The 19,827-nt window shown below is 44.7% G+C and overlaps 1 protein-coding gene across 3 annotated transcripts; it reads left to right on the forward strand.

Moving 5' to 3' along the window:
• Positions 1–5,163: 5,163 nt before the first annotated feature.
• PBX4 (PBX homeobox 4) lies at positions 5,164–19,585 on the forward strand. 3 transcript variants are annotated; one of them, XM_050914442.1, is made up of 9 exons: positions 5,164–5,384; positions 8,952–9,025; positions 15,512–15,753; positions 16,110–16,300; positions 16,597–16,732; positions 16,978–17,134; positions 17,318–17,424; positions 18,224–18,310; positions 18,760–19,585. In XM_050914442.1, the coding sequence occupies exons 1-9, from the start codon at positions 5,164–5,166 to the stop codon at positions 18,850–18,852; spliced, it is 1,308 nt and encodes a 435-aa protein (XP_050770399.1). In that variant the 3' UTR covers positions 18,853–19,585. The 3 variants fall into 3 exon arrangements, with proteins under 3 accessions (XP_050770399.1, XP_050770401.1, XP_050770400.1); XM_050914443.1 differs by having other exon boundaries at positions 5,277–5,384; positions 18,224–18,325; XM_050914444.1 differs by lacking the exon at positions 18,224–18,310 and having other exon boundaries at positions 5,186–5,384.
• The last annotated feature ends 242 nt before the right edge of the window (positions 19,586–19,827 follow it).

Genomic DNA, 19,827 nt, shown 5'->3' on the forward strand with positions numbered 1-19,827 from the left:
TTTTATGACAAGTAGTCAGAGATCAAAGATGCATCCTTGTATCTTAATGTTTTCTGGTGTGGGCTGTTGCGAGTGTAACGCAGCTTTCAGTGTTAGATCAGTTTTATTTTACTATTTCCTTAATCTGGCTGTAAGAAGCAACTTAGCTCACGGCCCAGATCAAAGTAAAACCCATCGGTGTTTGGAAACCCTGGCAGATCACTGTGAGTCCAAGAGGCATTTCACAAATAGGAAGGCCAAAGCTAGAGCATCCCAGCTGAGGATGGATGGGGTATCCTCGGGGTACTGATGGTGACCTGCGTCACCACGGTGTTGCGTGTGGTCTGAGGCATGGACTGTGCAGTCGCCTTCATCTGCTGTAACAGCGCTTGACATTCCCGAGGCTGTGGCAGCAGTAGCCAAGGGATACGTAAGCAACTTGAGGTTGAAGCTGCAGAACGTGTGCATGAATAACCACAAGCAGAAGTCAGGAACGGTATGACTGCGCACATGATGGGCTGCAGCTCTCCAGAGCCCACGGAGATCTCCACAAGTGGTGTTTTGAAATGGTGAGTGTATGATTCTCCTCGGAAGTAGCTCACGAGTCCCCTTACTGGCAGGAAAACCTTGGCAGCTGCTGCAGGGATGAGGGTAGCTGTTGTGCGGCGTGTTGTAGCCTTCCTCCACCGGGAGGCAATGTAAGCCAAGCTTTTCTTTCACCGTGTGTTTTCCTGTTCTCTGCCTGATGCTTTGTGTCCCTTTCTCCCCTGAGAAGGGGGATGCACAGCCGCCCATCAGCCAGCTGTCCTATTGGCACTTTTTAATACTCTCATTGGCGCCGTTCAGTGCTCCCTGGAGGGGCCGTGCCACCTATGCCATCACCGGTATGCGAATCTAGGAGTTGGGTGACATTAGTCATGGCTGTGGAGCCTGTTTCCCACAACTGCCCTGTTAGTTTTGGGGCTGAGCAAAGCCTCCGACTGATCTGTGAAACCAAATTCATATGCTCCAACTTATAGGACAGCAACAGCAAGTGATAGTCACAGATGCGAGTGCGGCAAGTGTTTCTGCCCATACGAACAGCACGCAGGTGTAGTGGGCAGGTATCTTCACAGATGTACATATAACTTACACATCTTATGGGCAGAGGCATTTACAAATAAGTCTGTCAGCCCAGATGAACCCTGAACTACAGCAGGGGAGCATGCAAGCTTCTTGCTGGGGAGATCAGCATTTCGGTGTGCTGCTGCCTCCCCTTGCAAAAGCAGTGATCAGCTCATCTAATCCCATCACAACACAAACACTTGAGGTGTAGCTCTTGCTATAGAAATGCCTAGAGATAAGGCATAGACTACAGTGGGGGGTGTATCTCCCTGTGAGTTTATGCTCTGTGGGCTTCAGGCTCAGCTTATAACTTGTCAGTTGGATCTCAAGTCCTGGCTTTAGTTTTAAAATGAACTCTTCCCCCTTCCCCCCCCCCTTTTGTGCTGACAGGAGAGAATTCACTTGCTAATTATACCCCAGTCCATTTCCAATCGAAATGCACAGGGCGATTTATCAGAGAGCTGGAGACAGCTCTCCCGTTCCCTTGGCTGCATCAGCAAGAACTTTTGCAAGACAATTTAATTTCTTGTCATCTTTTAATCCGGCTCCCTTTCCCCCTATAGTCAGCCTGTGAATGAGAAAAGATGGTTTATTAATCATTTTGGCAAAAGGCTGAGAAATAGAGTGTTTCTTCAGTGGTGCTTGCTCTGTATCTCATCAGACCCAGAGCCACAGGGTCATATACATTCAGCCCTGTGACATGGGAAAACTAGTTCCCTTGTTGTGACAACCTGACAAGTGTGAACACAGGGAGCCAGGTTTTGCTGTCTTTGGGGTCTTAAAGGGTGTTACTCCAAACTGGATTTGGCCCCAGCATTTTATGCAAGAACCTGCTTAAAAAAATAAAGCCTGAAAAAAACCCATATGTGTGTTCTCAATGTCACAAAGCAGGGGATCACTGTCTTACTGAGTTGGGGGGGAACTTCTAGCTCGTAAAGCCAGGCATGTGCCTAAATCAAGGTCCTAAATCGGTGGTGTTATGTTGGAATAAATGGAAGATTGCTGGATGCTGCAGAACTTTTCCACAAAAAGTGATGTGCTAGAATCTATCTAAAGCTGCCGGATAAATACCACAGTCATTATCACTTACTGGTGAGCTAGGATAACAAAGGAGGAGGGGTTGATTGTTCTGAGCCAAGTCACAACCCTGGCACTCACAGTGTTTATCTGTTTCCTCTGTCACTGTCATTTTCTTCCCTGCCTCACTCTGTCTCTCCTGTCTTCATCCCCACCCTGCTTCTGCTCTGATGCCTTTCCAAATAAGTTGGCGCTTGCTTAGGATGCTTTCTGTATTATTCCACAGGAGTTCTAGCTAAGATTTTCTTACCTGAAATAACAAAGGCAAAACATCTAAACCTAGAGGTCTGGAACCAGAATGGATCTTGGTTTTCATTATACGTGAATGTTAGAGCTCAATTTGAACTACTCTTATTTGGAAATTTTAACAAATAAGCTGCAGTGTGCTGCCAATCCCCTAATGCGGTAGTAATGGGGAAAGTATTGGTGTGAGCAAAAGTGCTGCTGGGCCGTGCAGGCATCGTCCCTGCAGAACCAAATCCAGAGAGATGTACAGCCAGGGTTGCTTTAGCACTGAAGCTTCATAATAACTGTAAATGGGCCTATATATACACACATAGACACACAAATACATATGTATACATAAAAATAAACCAGTAAGAAGCTGTTCTGTTTCTGGGCATTAATGCTGCTTCTGGTTCAAACACTGCCCAATGATTAAAAAAAAAAAGAAAGGTAAGCATACCGAGATCAGGTCGATTGAGAGTGTTACTGTGGTTATTGTTTTCCCCTCTGATTTAAAGCTTCGGTCAGTTCAATCAATAAATGCACCAACACTAAGAGAATGGTAATGGTCTGCCTGGAAACAAGATTTCACGATCTGGACGGAGGCGAGCAGAGTTCTGGGAGCTCGGTACTTACATGCTTGTGTTTACTGATACCAGCAGTTTCTTGGAAATTTTCTAATGTAACAAATTTTGTTCTTTATTTCTAAATGCAACACTTGCCCCCCAAGGAATAGTGGTATGCTAAGACTTCTGACCATGGCTCTGCATTGATTATGGTTGTAGTGGAGCCTGAAAACGTCAGTGGGTTTAAGAGGTACATGGTGTTATGGGGGAGAGAATAAGCTCAACAGGGGAGGGGAAGGACGTTTCCCTGCTTTGTATTTGGAGAGGGGCCCTTGGCTGGGCTTTGCTGGGACCCCCAAGGGGCCCTGCTGCCTTCCAGAGCCATGAGGACCCTGCATGTTACCATAATTGCCACTTTTAGTAAACTTTTCTTCACAAGAGCATCAATGCGTTTGCTGCAGAGGAACAGAAAAGGTGTTTTAACTTTGTCAGAGCAGAGCTACTTCAGCCGAGCAATTGCCCGTACGCTGCACTCGCTCCGCTGGGAACGTTCCCGGAGGGGAAGCTCCGGGTCAGTTTGCAGCACTTCCATCGTTCATCGTGTTGTCTAGGAGGAAATGTCTTCTTTACGAAGATTTTGCTGAGCAGCCGGAGAAGCTGACGTGCCTGGCTGACACTGAGACCTGGCCACCGGGCGTCTGAGAGAGGGATCGAACCCAGATTTTCTGTTCTGAAGCGGAAGAGGAATGTCATACACCTGCTTTGGAGGATGAATGCAACGTTTCATATTTGCAGAATTGATATTGTTATTTTAAACAGCACTAAAACGGCAATACTGAATGTTAAATTGCCCTTGCCTATGAGGTGAAGATTCAAGCGCTGGGTTAGTAGCAATCAGGAGTGTGGAAGATGCTTCTACTTGAAATGCAGCTGTAAAAGGATGTAAATCCTGTAAGCACGTTATACTGCTGGAAGGTAAAACGCTGAAAGAGGTGAAGAAGGATGATTGATGCAGTCAGCTCTGTGCTTGCACAGAAGCATTTAAATACAGAATCTAAATTTGAGTGTTTCTCCTTTTTTAACTTCTATTTTTAGGCAACCCTAGGTCTAGCCATAGTGCTATAACTTTCAAGTAGCAGCTGAGGAAGATACCCAGACTTGGTGTAAAGCTGCCTGGGTGACCCTCTGTCAAAAGTAACTTTTTCTGCACTGCTTTGTACCCGCAAACCTTATTCAGCTGCAAATACACGAGACGCGCAGCAGCTTTGCTGTTGAAGCCTCTGCACGCTCAGAGCCATGCACGGTCACGTTAAAGTGTCTTTCCAAGGTGACAAAGCAGTGAGTGAATACGACCTGAGCCCAGGCTGGAGCCTGTGCTGCCTGCTGATGGAAGGAGGCAATTATGGCGCCGTTTGGTACTCGTGGTGGTGGTGTTTCAGAAGATCGGTAGGTTAGCGGTGACCGGGCAGAATCAATGGGTTTAGAGGTGACCGAGTTTCCTCAGGTTACTCAAAAACGTGAACAGTGTTAACAACAATAGAAGAAGTATATAGTCTAATTCTTCCTTCAGTTGTGTTTCTTACTAAAAAAACTCCATTAGCATTGATCTGAATATAGTTTTGCTCTCTTTGAGTGTAAAAAGCAGAGAATCGAGACGACGTACCGTGTGTGTTCGATGCTTGGCCTGACACAAGGTACATGCGAAAGCGATGGCGGCTGGGCAAAGAACAGAATCCTCGCATCGCATTTAAATGCGTATGAGCATGTTAAGGTTGTTTATTGTCTGCCTAGACAAATTCGAGGTCAATTAGGCAGGGAACCCCAAAGCTTATCTGAATACAGTTTTATGAAATGGCCGATTGCTGCGCTGACGCTACGGCGTGGATTTGATCCCGTCGGCTTCTCGGGAACCTCCGGCAGTAAACGGAGCGGACGGGGCCACCGGTCGTGTCCGGGGAACCGCGGGGCAGCAAGCGGTAAAAGGGCGGGAGGCGCTGGGACCCAGCGCGGGGCTCTCGGCGGCTCCGCCCCCAGCGTGCGGCGGGGGGCGGAACCGCTCGGGGGCGGGGCACGTCGCGGCGCGCGGGGCGGGGCGGGCCCGGTGGCGGCGGCGGCGGTGGGGGGGGGCTGCGGGCGCTGGGCCCTGTTGTGTGGGAGCCGTTGGGGCCGCGCCGCTGCCCGTCCGCGGCGGACCGGCCCCGCCGCCCCCGCCATGGAGGATCCGTCGCGGCTGCTGGCGGCGGCGCACGGCGCCGGGGTGACCCTACCCGGAGGAATCCCGCCGCCCCCTCCGCCCGCCGCCGGGGATCCGGCTGCCGCGCCCCCACCGGGGCCGCCGCCGCCGCCGCCGCCGTCGGCGCACCACGACACGGGCGACGTCCTGCAGCAGATCATGGCCATCACCGACCAGAGCCTGGATGAGGCCCAGGCCAGGTACCGGCGGGCCCGGCCGCCGGGCGGGGAAGCGGGCTCTAGGCGCGGCGGAACGGGCCGGCGGAGCTGCTCGGTACCGGCCGCCTTCCCGCGCAGCCCGGCGCCGTGACTCAGCTCTGCGCGTCGTGGGTGGGCGGGTGGGGGACACACACTCTGCCCCGCTGCTCCGGTCGTTACCGGGGCTGTGGCGAGGGGAGGCGGAGGGCAGCGGTCCCGCGGTGCGACGTGGCGGTGGCTCCGGCGGGGGAAAGGGGGGGGTTTGGTGGGAAATCGCCCTCCGGAGGCGAAAAGTTCCACGTTCGTTCCCCGGTTCCCGGTGTTTCTGTGTCTTTGCTTCCCGTCAGCTGGAGAGCGCATCGATACCGGCCTCCAGCACCGGGAGGATGCCCCGGTTCCTCGTAATTAATTTTCCGACTCTCCGTCCTTGTCACCACGTTAAGAAATTGCCCGGGTGATGTAAATACGGAAATTGCAGCCATCGGCCCCGGTGGAACCGGGATTGTCCTGCCTGCCGCCGCCGGGAACGGGAAAACCGAAGCGGCGGCTGCCGTTGAGGGCCAAAGTTTGCTCGGGAGGGGAAGCGAGGGGAGCCGGAGGCCTGTCGGGCCCCTCGCGGCGTGGGTGCGAAGGGCTCTAAAGGTTTTTCACCACTATCAAGAAGTTTCTAATCGTATTTAAAGGAAAAAGAATTCGGTTCTCTCCCTGTCTTGTTGACTTCATTGGGACGTAAATAATTACATGGTAAAACCAGCCTGGAAATCAACAGAATTCAGCATCTTCTGGTGCGTTCTCCTTGCCCCGGAGCGGCGTCCGGCCCCGATTGGCGCGGTGTAATTACACGTAATTACATGCTTTGCTTCCTCGGCGTGCGCGAGGTGGGCAGCCCCCGCCATGAGGCGGTTTGGGAGAAGGTGGAGACTCCTAGAGCGGGTTTATAAAAATCAACAAAATGGTTTTCTGGCCTTTTTTTTCCGGTTAACGCGGTGCCGCTCCTCTGGCTTGCTCGTCTGTTGGGCGTTGGGCGCGGCCGTCCCTCCCTGCCCGCGCCGCGATTTCCCTATCGCGGCGATTGCCGCCGTGCCAATAAAACCATGCCCTTTTTTTTTTTTTCCCTTTTTTTTTGATCTCTGCCTAAAGTTTAGCCGTTTTTGGGTACGCCTGTTGCTATCCTGTGCCGTCAGCAACTGGCGTGCCGAGGCAGCGGCGTTACCGAGCACAGGTACCAGATGCCTGATGGTTGAGTGGATTCAACGAATATAAGGAGAAGCCGCACATTCTATGAACGTCAATTTGGGTTTAAAGTCGACTCTTTCAGGTAACTTTCAAGTGTAGCTTGTAGGGCAATGACATCTGCGAGCGGCGCGTGCTGTGGGTCACGTGTAGGACCGTTGCTCCTTCCCAAAACTTAGGTTTTTCTTTTCTGCCTGGCACTGTATCTCAGAAATAACCGCCCGCAGCTCCTGTATAGATTCTATAGGCGTGCATTGGCCCGTATGTTGCGTAAGAGCTGCAGTTTTTTCTCACAGCCTCCTATTTAAGATAATTTTGAGCAGAATAAATTTGTCAGGAACTTTTAGTTTCAAAGAAGAGGTGAGGAATGGGCTTTGAAAAATGGCTCGGCCGTTGTTTAAACTAAATTACTTTAACATTGCCTTAGAAATGCTGTCAAACTCCAGCTGAAGCACAGCAGGCTTTGAAGGCCCCCAAATTTTAAAGCACCTTTGGTGTATTTTCACATATATATGCATAAAAGAAGCTTTTGTCTTCCAGATGAGAAGTTTGTTGGGTTTTCTTAGGCCTCCTTAAGAGGATGTTCTGCTGAGAAAGTAAAACTCGGGCCTGGTTAAACCCATCGCGCAAGTGATACAGGGACGTGGATGGGGATCCGGGACTTCTCACACCTCAGTAACGCGGCATTAACCGCTTTATTTGGTGGGGATTACTCTTATTCTTTTGTATTAAAAATGCATGTTGATGTGTTTTGCGTGTATTATTTTAATGCCTAGTGAATGTCAGAGGGTTCTTTCAGTGCACGCAACGAGAATTTTTAAAATCCAAGTTGAAAACTTGGGTGAAAGTTTCCTTGAAAGGAAATTGATCTGCCAAGGATGAGTTTAACACCGGTATTAAACATGCTACGTTATCACCTGAGTCGTCTTCGCAGGAGTTAGTGGCCATATTAATTATGCAATTATCTCTGGGTCTTGTATCTCTCCTGCCTCGTACCTAAACACTGCTTTTCAGACCCGGGTGGAGAGTACAGTCTGAAGGCTTGGAATTCATTTTCTCTCTCCCTCTCTCTCCCCCCGTTTTTTCCCTCATCAGGCAAGGACAATAGACTGCACTAGGCTGTCTTCTCAGCTGCCTTTGTTCTCAGGCTGTTTGTCTTGGGGTTGATACTATCAAACATCTCCGTAGCTGAATGGGTTTTATCCTTCTTTTGGCCGTGTCACGAAGGAAAGTGGCCCATCGACTTCAGCTTCTGCGATTTTTGTTAAAAGCTTGCGTTCTGATATTCGCTGGCCGTTCAGCAGTAGCTGTAAATGTTACGGGTTGCGAGGAAGCCGAGCACCTGTATTTGCGCCGTTCCCAATAGCTGGAGAAGCGACTGGCGCGCAAGAAGGAAGGCCGATTTGTATTTATATTAAAAACATACTGAAACTTGGCTATAAAGGCGATTTAAATATTATTTCTGAATTACGAAAGGGGTCACAAGAAGCAAAAGGGCTTTCTTTGAGGCGTACGTTGCAGCTAGATACTTCTTTCCACTGACTTCCAGTGGAAGTTAGGCATCTAACTGCTGGCCGCCCTGGAAAATCGGCAGCGGCTAGGTAAAACACTGCCTGCCCTCCGTGGGAAACCTCAGCTCCCGCTTTTACACGGCGCTCACCACACTCCAAGTGTGTTTTCAACTCAGCAAAAGATGTAATTCTCTGTTTTGATTAGACATTAGGATGGATTCGGTGTTAATGGTGTAATTAACGTTGTCTCTTCCTGGAGCGAAGGGGGAAAACAAAGCAGCAAACACTGGAAGAGCTTCAAGAAGGCAAAATTAGCACGTGTGGTAAAACTTGTACTAAAATGCTGTTAAATACAATCTGCTTTTCATTGGATCAGGTGGCCGCTCGTCGCGTAAGCTGGGCGGGTCAGTGAGCGGTGCTATGTTGTTCCTACTGGTCAGGGTCTATATGCTCTAAAACCACCGTTTTTTCTCTACCTTTTGGATGGATTCCATTATTAGATTTTATAGAAGCTTACTAACTCAAGAAAGAACTTTTTCTCCCCACTGGTAAAATACGCTTTTGGTAGAACTGAAGGTGCTTACAGTTCCTATGAGCGACGCGGAATTTTGAATTTTAAGGCCTGCGTATTTTTACAACAGTTTGCTCCTAGTGATGACTGAGTGTGGCACTGAAATGAAATATATCACCAGAACTTGCACATTTCTTTCTTAATCTTATGCGCTAACCTGCTATTCCTGAAGCGCGATCCAGTTCTCTGTAAGTCTTGGCATCTTTCTCGGCCTTTCCTGTTGGCGTTCACTCATTCTTTCTTCTTCCGTTTCAGAAAACATGCCTTGAACTGCCACAGAATGAAGCCTGCTCTTTTCAGCGTGCTGTGTGAGATCAAGGAGAAAACAGGTGCGTTGGTGTCCTTCCTGGCCTCAGCTTCCCAAAAAACCCCCACGTTCAGTCATCAGCTCGGCTCTCATTTAATGTGGCCTGTCTTTTCCCTGATAGATTCTACAACTTAAAGCTTTTTTTTTTTTTTTTTTAGCTTAATCATAGAATTATTTAGGTTGGAAAAGACCTTTAAGGTCATCTTCTGTAAGCTGGAAATTGTTTTGATGTGCTTTTTATAATGCTGTCTGTGTGCAAGTTTGGAGAAAACAATGCTGCTTATTTGAACAAGTGTTTTGGTTGTGTGTATGTAAAGAATCTATAGGTTGGGGTTTTTTGATGCCTGGCTAGACACCTAGAGAATCCTGAGTAATCCTGCTATGTTGTTGTGCTCTTTTTTCCCTGTAAGGAATTGGTACCAAAATTGTGGTGGTAGTAAGAGTTCAAAGTTGACAAATAACTGTATTACGGAGAAAAGAGACAGTAAGGGAGAGCGCTCGGGGATATTGGAAAACAGAGAAGTAGCAGGAAATGGAGTTGGTGATCGGGCAGCTTTCTTTGAGGAGCAGCAGCACTGGAGGCAAATGGATTTCGATTTTGGATTACCCAGTATAGGCTCACACACGAACACTTAAGCAATGTTGTTTGAATATCTAATTTCTATAAACTATAGTGGATTTTGATGGTTTTTTAGAGAATAACTACTTTCATTATATGTAACTCAAGTGGTGGGTTTTGGTTTTGTTTTTTAACTTATAGCTGTATTAACATTTGCCATCCTGAACCTACATTTGCATTATTTTTTCTAAAATACCAAAACTTGCAGTGCTCGTCCCTGCATTGCCAAATGAGGGACCATACAGTTCCGTCCTCTGCGGTGCCCTTGTCATCGAAGGCAGCTTTGAGGCAGACATTACACGTTCATTTCTGGAGAGTTTGGTTGCATATATTGCGTTCTCATGATAGCAGTTTGCTTCTGAAGAAAAACGTTGTGGTAGTAAGCGCGTGTGTGCTGTCTGGGTGTGCTTTTATGTCCGTCTGTCCTTCGAGGATTGCTGCTCTTAAAGAGGGTCTTTCATCTGTTTTTCCTTTCTACACTGAAAGCTGCCTTCTGCGCTTTATTGATTGAAACTGTGACTTCTCTGAGCTAAATACACTTGCAGGAACAGCCTCTGATATCGGTTATGCTGGATTTGTTTTGGTCTCATAGGTTTTTGAATGTCTGATGGTCTGTCTATTCCTTATTTAAATTATGGGGAGCAGATGTTATGGCTTCAAGCAAACAAAAGCCTGGACATACTGTAGCACAAGGTTTTGGGCTTTCTTTGTGACCCAGGCACACAAGCTTCTTTTCTAGCTCGGAAATCAGTTTCAAACATGTTCCTCCCCCCCCCCCATCTTTCTTTCGTTCTTTGTTGGAGCGCTAGTATCATTCACAATGGCTCAGGATAAGCCGTACGCCTTTGCAATGGGCAGCCAGCTGAAAGGTGCCAAAAAATTCTCCCCGATAGTGTTTATTAATTAAAAAGAAATGACAAATGACTCTTTGTAATTTAAATAGATTTGGCCACATTTAATATTTTGTTCAAGCCCTGTTTTCCCCCCCCCCCCAATGATTTTAATGTTTTTTTTATTTTAAACCAGTTATGGGAAAAACAGGTATTTTATTTTCAAGTCTTAAATACCTGCCTGGAGCATATGTAGCTATTTGAAGAGGCATCTAATCTGATAAAGCCTACTTAGCTTTTTGGGAACTCACAGAAGCATTTGAAGCATTTTTAATCTATGCAGCAGAGAGGGTTTTTGCTGGTTGGGTTACACTTCAGATATGATTCAAGCTGTATGAATTCAAACATGGCATAATTCTATCTTAAAATCAGAATTAAACATCTGTAGTGTTAAAGGTGCACGCTTTTGGTGCTGAATATTAAATTTCAGAGTTTTTTCTTCTTGGCTGGTTGTACCATGCTAGGAAGACACTAGTCTGTGATGGGCTTCAGGCCATGAGGTAGGAAGTGTATTTCTGCCCACTTTTGTGGCACACGCTGCGCAGGGGGACTCTGATTCTGTATTTCTGGCCTGTGGTAGGGAACGTGTTTGTTGCAGCATCGTAACATGGAGTGCCATTTTTTATTGTTTCTTGTCGTTGCTAGCTGCAACCCTCTGTCCTTCCTTTAACGTGCCGGCACTCGGCTAGGTTAATTCAACAGGTACCTTTTCATGTGGTTATAAAACTTGGCAAGCGGCGTGGCTAAAGAACACGCTTTCTCTTTGTTGCTGAGTTTGTTGACATTCTTACGTAGCCGAGTCTTGTTCCTCAGCGCTCGGAGCCCCGCTGGCTTTTGTCTTCTGTTTCCATTCGCTTTCCTTTCTCTCCGAATGTGCAAGACTGTCTTGGATTTGGAGAAAGCGCTCTCCTGTGACAGTGCTTTGAGACCGGCTGAGCCAACAGCGATGTCATTCTCTGTACTGGGATGCTCGGGAGGCTGGTATCGCCACGGAAGACTGCTAACTGAAAAATGGGGTGTCTCGTGTGGGTGAAAAATCTGCTTGGTACTACGTGAGGGGTGTGTGTGGTATTTTGGTAGCATTAAGAAGTAGTTCAGAAGGGGTTCATGGTTGCTTTAGGTGACCTGCTGTTAAAAAAAATAGGCTCCTGCCTTCTCACCTACCAGTTTGATTTGTGGACTGCCAAATTGAGGAAACCCTTCTGCCTGAATAAAACATCAGGAGTCAGTATTTAGCATGAGTTACAGGATAAATATTTGCAAGTGTAACATAGGGGATAGGATCGTCTGGGAAAAACTGAGACGTGGACGAGGAGGGGTGCAGGTCCAGCACCCAGCTGCCTACTTCCTTGCACTCTCCATAGGTATTTTATACTTCATACAGTACGGGCTGTTCATTTCTGGCCCTAATACGGCAGGTTTTGGTTCTGACTTTGTGTAGTCTGTACCGAACAGGCGCATTTATCATGCTCTTCTGCGTTCCTTGCTCTATGAAGGAAAATCTGGAAAGGAAAGCAAGTCTAAGCAAAGTGGTATCACTTATTTTGGTACCTGTGATCTTGTACAGTTCATTACAGAACTGCAAATCTTTAATTAATGAGATGTAAATATATTGTAATGATTGCATTTGCATACTGAGTGAGGCTTCAGCACCTTAGGTTGTGATGTATTTTAATTAAAGATTAATTAGAAATGATGGGAATTTCATTTTGCTTAGTATAATTATTTTACATATTTGATGAATATCTGGTAGGTGATGTGCCAGAGAATGCACAATATTATGTTGGTACACCTAACAGGAGTGACTTTTCAGGCTTTGTGAGCCAGTGTAGGGTTTTTCTTAAACATCCATAAAAGTGATGGATTATGAAGGATTTAAGCAAAGGATTTAAGTGTGAAGGATTTTACCGTTATGCAAGGACTTTCTAAATCATGCTTAAAACACTGACTATGCCATAACTCCGGTCTCTTAGCGTCTTGACTCTGGTCTCTCAGCATCTTGACTCAAAGCCTTGAGTATTAACAGAGTTGTTACATGTTCTTAAACTATCGTGGCAACTTCAAAAATTTGATGGCCAAAAGGCTACTGAGAGGGGTAAGCTTTCTAGAGAAGTGTTCTCCTCGAAGTATCGTGAGCCAGTAGGTAATAAGCAGTGTGTAAGGACAGGCATATGTAACAAGTCAGTGTTGACCGAGATGCTTTTTTTTATTGTGGTATCTTTTTTTCCCTTTGGAATCCTTTTTGTTTAACTAAATCTAGTTCTGCCAGAAGCCACGCAGACTGCAAACTCCTGCTGGCGTAATTTTCAGGGCTGTATGCAGAAATGGGTGACGCCTGACCCACAGAGCATGCGGAAAGCTCGCAGGGTAGATGCAGCTGCTCTGACAAAACTCTTAGTGGTACGGCATGTACTTCCGGAATTGTTTTTACCAGACTGTCAAAAGAGACTTGCGGAAGCTAGTGTGAGCACTGCATTCCTGCAGCTGCAATGGTTTTGCTCTCCCATTGCGCCATCTTTTGAGATTATCAGCTCTGGAAGGTTGGTAGATGAACAACTGCAGCTCTTGTAGTTGGAAATCGGAATCGGAAGTGGCTGCTACTTGCAGCAAACAGTTACGAATTCACTGAATAGGTAGTTTTGAGTGAATCTGATGTAACTTATGATCTGTACAAATATTATCATTAGGTGAAGATACTAGGAGTAAAAAAAAGTTCAAGCAAAAGGTATCCATTCCAGGAGATGATGGCTTTAATTTAAAAATAATGTCTGTGGCAATGATTTCTGTAGAACTTGTGTTTTAACTGTCACACATATTAAGATGCAGTTATGCCAGAAGTTTAAAATCAACCTGATGGAGCAGGTTGGACAGACCGAGCTTCTTGCACTCATCGATTCTTAGGTCTGTTCACCTTTGAGAGAGTTTATTAAATAAAAGTTTGAACTACTAGGTTGGAAATGCAGTTTACGGTATGTTGATGATGGTTAACTCCTTTCTAGTTTCTTGCGACTTGCTAGAGCCAGCCAACCAGAGTCTTCCCTCGAGACTGGGAAGGTGCTTTATACATGCTTTTCAGCAGTCAACTTGAGATGAGCTTATGTGTAATTGATGATAACTAATGTCTAATTACCATAATTAGACAAGTGACATAAAATTAAGCTGCAGCTGGGAGCTTGACTTCAACATGAGGTACTCTGATATGCATCATAATGTGCATAAAAAGACGTTTGGCAGAAGCACATTCAAATAAGAAGGTGACACCAAAATACCTGTTCCACTGAATTCCCGCTTGCCAGTCCAAGTAGTTTAATGTGAGTTTTATCAAAAAGACTGAGGAGCAAATGGCCGCTGGCGAACTCTCTGCTGGGTCTCCTGGAAAAAAGGAGAACTGGCAATTTTCAAAAACAGAAAACCAACAACAAATAAAAACCCCCCTTTTTTCTGTGTTTGTTTCATTTCTTGTAATGTTCACTCAGTAAAGGGTGTATGCTGTAGGTGGTCTGCTATTTTTTTAAAAAGGTGTTAATTTTAATTCCGTAATGAGTTAGAAAAGCCACTAACTTTTAAAATAGTCAACACTTTCCTCATTGTTGTCTTAGCTTGAGTTCAACAGTTACCCATGTACTGCGTTATAGCTATTTTTGCCTTACCTTTTTCCACTTGCAAAAAGACTGGGCATGTTCTGGAGACCTGGATTGCTGTGACAGCGAATTTGGGTCTGCAGCCACTCCAAAGCTCTCTTTTCTTCAGAATTGTGCAATAATTTCTGTATAGCCTGCAAAATATTAAGTTCAGCAATGTGATTGTAAGTTTAGGCTGCTTGTCTGTTCAAAATCATTACTGGGTTTTTTTTAGATGAGCTATTCTTTTGCCTACAAAATGCTGACAATTATTATAAACGCGTGTGTTTAATGTCTGTACATATGCATTGTTCTCCTGCCCTCACACCAGAATCTTTGCATAACAAGAGATCTTTTGTGTTTATCTTTGGTAGGGAACATAATATCTCGTTAACCTGCCAATTACAATTTGGAAAAGGTCGTCTGAATTTGGTAGCTTCACAAGGTTAAGACCAACTGTTCATCAAACTAAAATTGTCTAGCAATTAAAATCAAATGAAAAGCCGAAAAGCTGTTGGCATTTTTTGTATTGACTCAATATCTCGTGAGTTCTTATGCTTTTTAAAAAAGGAAGTTCATAATAAATTGTCAAAAAATTTGGGAAATTAAGTTTTTAAAATAAATTTGCTTGGAATCAAACTTGAATAATCTGAGCATACAAACTGCTGCCATCTGGGTTTGAATATAAGCTTAAGGAAACTGGCTTCTGGTGCATTTTTTCATGTTGTTTCAGATTTTGATAGATTTTTAAATAGATTTTAATAGATTTTAAAATTCAGCACTGTTAAGACTTCAATTTGTAGCCTGCTGCTGTGTAGTATAGTTGTATCCTTGGCATATAAAGCGGACGAGGTCAAACTCAGGCCCTGTGTACAGATTTCAACAGGATCTTACACTAGTGTGGTGTTCGTTTCCGTCCCTGGACGTAGAGGCATAGCAGTTGTCCCAGCGGCTCAGGCCTTTTGTCCGTCCACCGTAGTCCGTCTGCACGAGCTAGTGCTGCACGCTGTCGAGGACTGTGCAAGGAGCCAGGCAGCAGGCTGATAGGGGGGCATCTGCTCTGCAAGAACCTAGTTCTAATTTTTATAGACTGCTAAAATACTTTCTAAACGTAGTGTAAACTAGTATGACCTCGAGTAGCCTTATTATCTGCATGCATTTGAAAACTTGCCTTGCCTTTTGGTGCCTCTCGGATCTGAACAACGTCCTGTTTGCTTTGATGTGTCGCCTCGTGGCTTCGTTAAACGCTCCCTTTTGCTTCTTGAGCTCAAGACCTGCTACAACCTCTGAAGGGCGTTTAAATGCTTTGCCAGAATTGAAGTGGATGCTCTTTCCTGTTTCGGAAATAATCTTTTGATTCCCTCTTTATATTTATCTAGTGTTAAGTATTCGCGGTATTCAGGAAGAAGATCCCCCAGATGCTCAACTAATGAGACTAGATAACATGTTGCTGGCAGAGGGTGTCTCCGGGCCCGAGAAAAGAGGAAGAGGAGGACCGATGGCTGTAGCAGCAACATCAGGTGGCTGTCCAAATGACAATAGCATTGAACACTCTGACTACAGGGCCAAGCTGTCACAGATCCGACAGATATACCACTCTGAGCTAGAGAAATATGAACAGGTGATCTTTCTGCATGGAAGAGTTTTTATCATCTCAATTAAAAATAACCGTTTTTTCCTTTGGTGTTGGTTTTAAGAACAGAACAGGAAGTATAATGAATTCAGGTGAACGCGAGGATATCAAATTCAGTTGAAAACTTACCTCAGTGTTACAGAAGTAAGGTGAAGATAGAGGGACTGGACATCAAACTAAAGATAATAAATGTCTCGTTTGTCTTTGTTGCTGTTTTTTAAGAGTAAATAGAGTAAAGCTGAAACATGGAAACTCCTCTGAAGTTTTTTGGATATATATTCTTGTTTGGGAAATGAATTCTAGGGTATTTTATTGTTTGTCGATACAAATGTGTGTGTTTTCAGGCCTGCAGTGAGTTCACCACCCACGTTATGAACCTGCTTAGGGAACAGAGCAGAACAAGACCAATTTCACCAAAAGAAATAGAGCGCATGGTGAACATAATCCACGGCAAATTCAGCACCATCCAGATGCAACTGAAGCAGAGCACGTGCGAGGCAGTAATGATCCTGCGTTCACGCTTCCTTGATGCAAGGTATGAGAAAACACAATCTAGCGATAACAGATGTTTAAGCCTGAACTTTTGTTGCTTGATGCCAATGACTGCGTAAAAAATCTCAAGTCTGTCTTTCCCAGTGTCGATCTAGTTCAAATATTAAGAATTTGCCACCTGTTGTGCCTGCTTTGACATCAACATCTATTTAATTCCACTCAATTCTTACATTCTCCTTCAAACCAAATGTATTTTAGAGGGGAAAAAAAGCCAACGGTGTACTCTGTCCGGTCTACTCTGCAATGCCATTTAAATGGGAATAACTAATATTTTTATAGGCGTAAACGACGTAACTTCAGCAAACAGGCAACGGAAGTACTGAATGAATATTTTTATTCGCATCTGAGTAATCCTTACCCCAGTGAAGAGGCCAAAGAAGAGCTAGCAAAGAAAGGTGGCATCACAGTTTCACAGGTATGAAGTGTTTTATCTGGAATTAAGTGGCTTTTTTCCCTTGAACAATGGTGGTTTTTTCCCCTTAGTTAGCAAGAGGCTTCAGTTACTGGTACTTAAATAGGGTTTAGGTTATTCTGAAGGGTTTAGTAGTAGGTATTTTCTGCTTGAAGCCTAGTTTAAAACATCTCCTTTGCTGGTAACTTCCGAATACAGTAGAAAATAGAATAGTTTGATCAAATGCTAACAGTGATACATATCTCCAGGTTTCCAACTGGTTTGGTAACAAAAGAATTCGATACAAAAAAAACATGGGGAAGTTCCAAGAAGAAGCCAATATTTATGCCGCAAAAACAGCAGTGGATGCAACTAATGTCGTGGCTCAAGGCAACCAGGCAAATTCTCCCTCTACACCAAATTCAGGTGAGTGAGAGTGCCGGTGAAGAGTCTGTCTGCTTGAAAGTCTCTATTTCTTGTGACAGTAAGTACCATGGACTAACGGTGTTTGAAATCGGTCGTAGGTTTTCTTTTAAACTTATGCAGTGCTTGTTGAAGAACCATTTTTGGTGGGTTCTATTTCTCATCAAAACATGTTCTTTTTTTCAGCTTCCTCTGGCTCTTTTAAGATGACAAATTCTGGAGATTCGTTTATAAACTTGCAGTCCTTGACTTCCTACCAGAGCTCCCCAGTGGGAGCCAATGTGCAGTCCCAGGTCAGTAAGGGAAAAAAAAAAAAGTACTTTAAGCAGTGAGATAAATGTTAAAATCCCATTTCTCTGTCCTTTATATGGTATGAACAGGTTGCCCAGGGAGGTTGTGGAGTCTCCGTCCTTGGAGATGTTCAAAACCCAACCTGCTCTAATTGACCCCGCTTCGAACAGCAGGGTTGGATTAGACAATCTCGTTTTATTTTTTTGAAGTAGAGTCTCTTAAGACCAGATAGGGATGGATTTTTCTGTCTCTGGCCAGTGCTGGCTAGGATGCAAGAACTGACTAGAGTTCAAATGTCTTAAACGAGTCAAGAAACAAACCCGCTCAAATGTGTATTTTCTCTTGGAACTGGAATTTTCTTAAGAGAATTAACCGATACCTAAATTAACCTACTGCTATTCTTCTATCCCTTTAAGTTTACATTAATGAATCAGTGTTTTCTCCTTTTAGAGCCAGTCTTTTTCCATATAAGTAGAACTTTGCTTAGGATTTGTGGTTAACAGTATCGTCAAACTCATTTTAAGCTTTCTGCTGAATTTCTAAACATACCTGAACTGCATAAAATCCGTTCCTCTGTTACAAAAGCTATAGGCGATAGGCTCTAATTCTGCTTGGTAATGAAATAGCTATGTATAGGTCAGTTAATAGCAAGAAGCTGCGAAGAAAACTTGTCTTCCTGCAAGAAAACCTGCCCCTTATTTAAAGAATTTTTGGCCCAATAGATATGTACCACATACTACTGCATTTCTTTAACTTGACTTTTTATCCTTACCGTTCTCGTTCTGCGGCATCTTGTTCCAGATGGATTCCTTACATCATGTCATACACCAGACAGGAAGATATGACACAATTGTGGGGAATCCTTTGTATACGACGCAGCGCATAGATGTAAGATGTACTGAGGTATTACTTACTAGAAACACAAATTCTGCCCAAGATTGGTTAATGATCTGTGAATAAATGTTGACTTTTTATTCCCCTGACGTGTCTGATGTGGGGATTAGGAAAAAGCTGGAAAAGATGTCGTTTAATACACCAGCCTTTCCCTCCTGGAGACTTGATGTAAAATTTTGGCTTTGGTCACCAGAAAATTTGTGCACTTCAGTTAATTCTTGCCATAAGGAGATGGCACTAGGAATAAGAGTAACACCATAAAATCTGGGGGGGAAGAGGTTTTACAGGATATTTGTGGACTGTGCTTTGCCAGAGCCGATACGTGATGATTTCCTTTCAAAAGCACTGTTGCTTGTAAGGTGCAGACACGTAAAGGCATACTTTGTTGCCTGCAAGTAGTTTCTTAAAGATCTAATGAAATGATGTATTTGTTCTCCCTTCAGGCTAATGGCAGCTGGCAGGATGCTACCACTCCTTCATCAATCACTTCACCTGCTGGAGACCCTGGAAGTGTTAATTCGGATGCGTCTAATTAAGTTTTTAGGACCTACTGATGAGAGGAAAGAGGTCATTAGTGTAATTTGTCAATGTTGCTCTTTTGCCAATACTATTGTTTATACAACTTGACACACAGCTAATTACCTCAGAAAAAACCCTGGAACCAATAGAAGATTGTGATTACAATGATACCTCTCTACCTCTCAGCCTCACGCAGTTGAGTTCTTTTTACTTATGCCCATTGGGATGTGAAATTGTTTTAAAAGAACTTGCTTCATTTTCCTAACCAAATTCATTTTTTTAAATATGGATTTTATGGTAAGAATCTGAAAGTGTCTCTTCTAGAACTTGGCGTTTGTCTCAAGTTTTACAGCTTAAGAAAATTGACTTATTTTAATTTCCATAAAGTTTTTTACTATGAAATTTCTGTTCTAGTTGATAGCTACTAACAGTTAAACCCCCTGTATTGTAATTGTATGCGTTCTCTGTATTGTAATTTTGTATAGGAAAATAAGCTTTTCTTAACTAGAATTCATTCTGAGCTAATTAATCAGAACGTTGCTTTACCAAAACTCTGACTGGACTTTGCTCTCGGGTAGGACCTTCCATCATGTGTCATTCCACGTAATTCTAATTTAATGTCTAGTGAAAAAAAACCAACAAAACCACCTGACTTCCCCATGGATAATAGGTTTTTGTGCATTTCTGCAGCTGTTAACACAGAGTCCACCCCTTTCAGTTAAGATTTTATCAAAGATAATAAACTTCCAAAGCCTTTTTTTTTTTTTTTTTTTTAACCCCCCCGCCCCCTCCTTTTCCTTCCTGCCTTTCCTCTCAGCTTTCCTCACCTGAGCTCCGAGGCGGCGGAGCTCCCTGAGGGGATGAGGGAGAGCCGCGCTGCCTCAGGGGAGGGCGGGAAGCCGGGGACGGGCGACGCGGCCTCTGCGCATGCGCCAGCCTGAGGGCGACCAGGCGGTGCTTTCCCGCCGTACCCCGCGCCTAACGACCGCTGC

Source organism: Gymnogyps californianus, unplaced genomic scaffold (assembly GCF_018139145.2).
Source record: "Gymnogyps californianus isolate 813 unplaced genomic scaffold, ASM1813914v2 HiC_scaffold_40, whole genome shotgun sequence".
Taxonomy (NCBI): domain Eukaryota; kingdom Metazoa; phylum Chordata; class Aves; order Accipitriformes; family Cathartidae; genus Gymnogyps; species Gymnogyps californianus.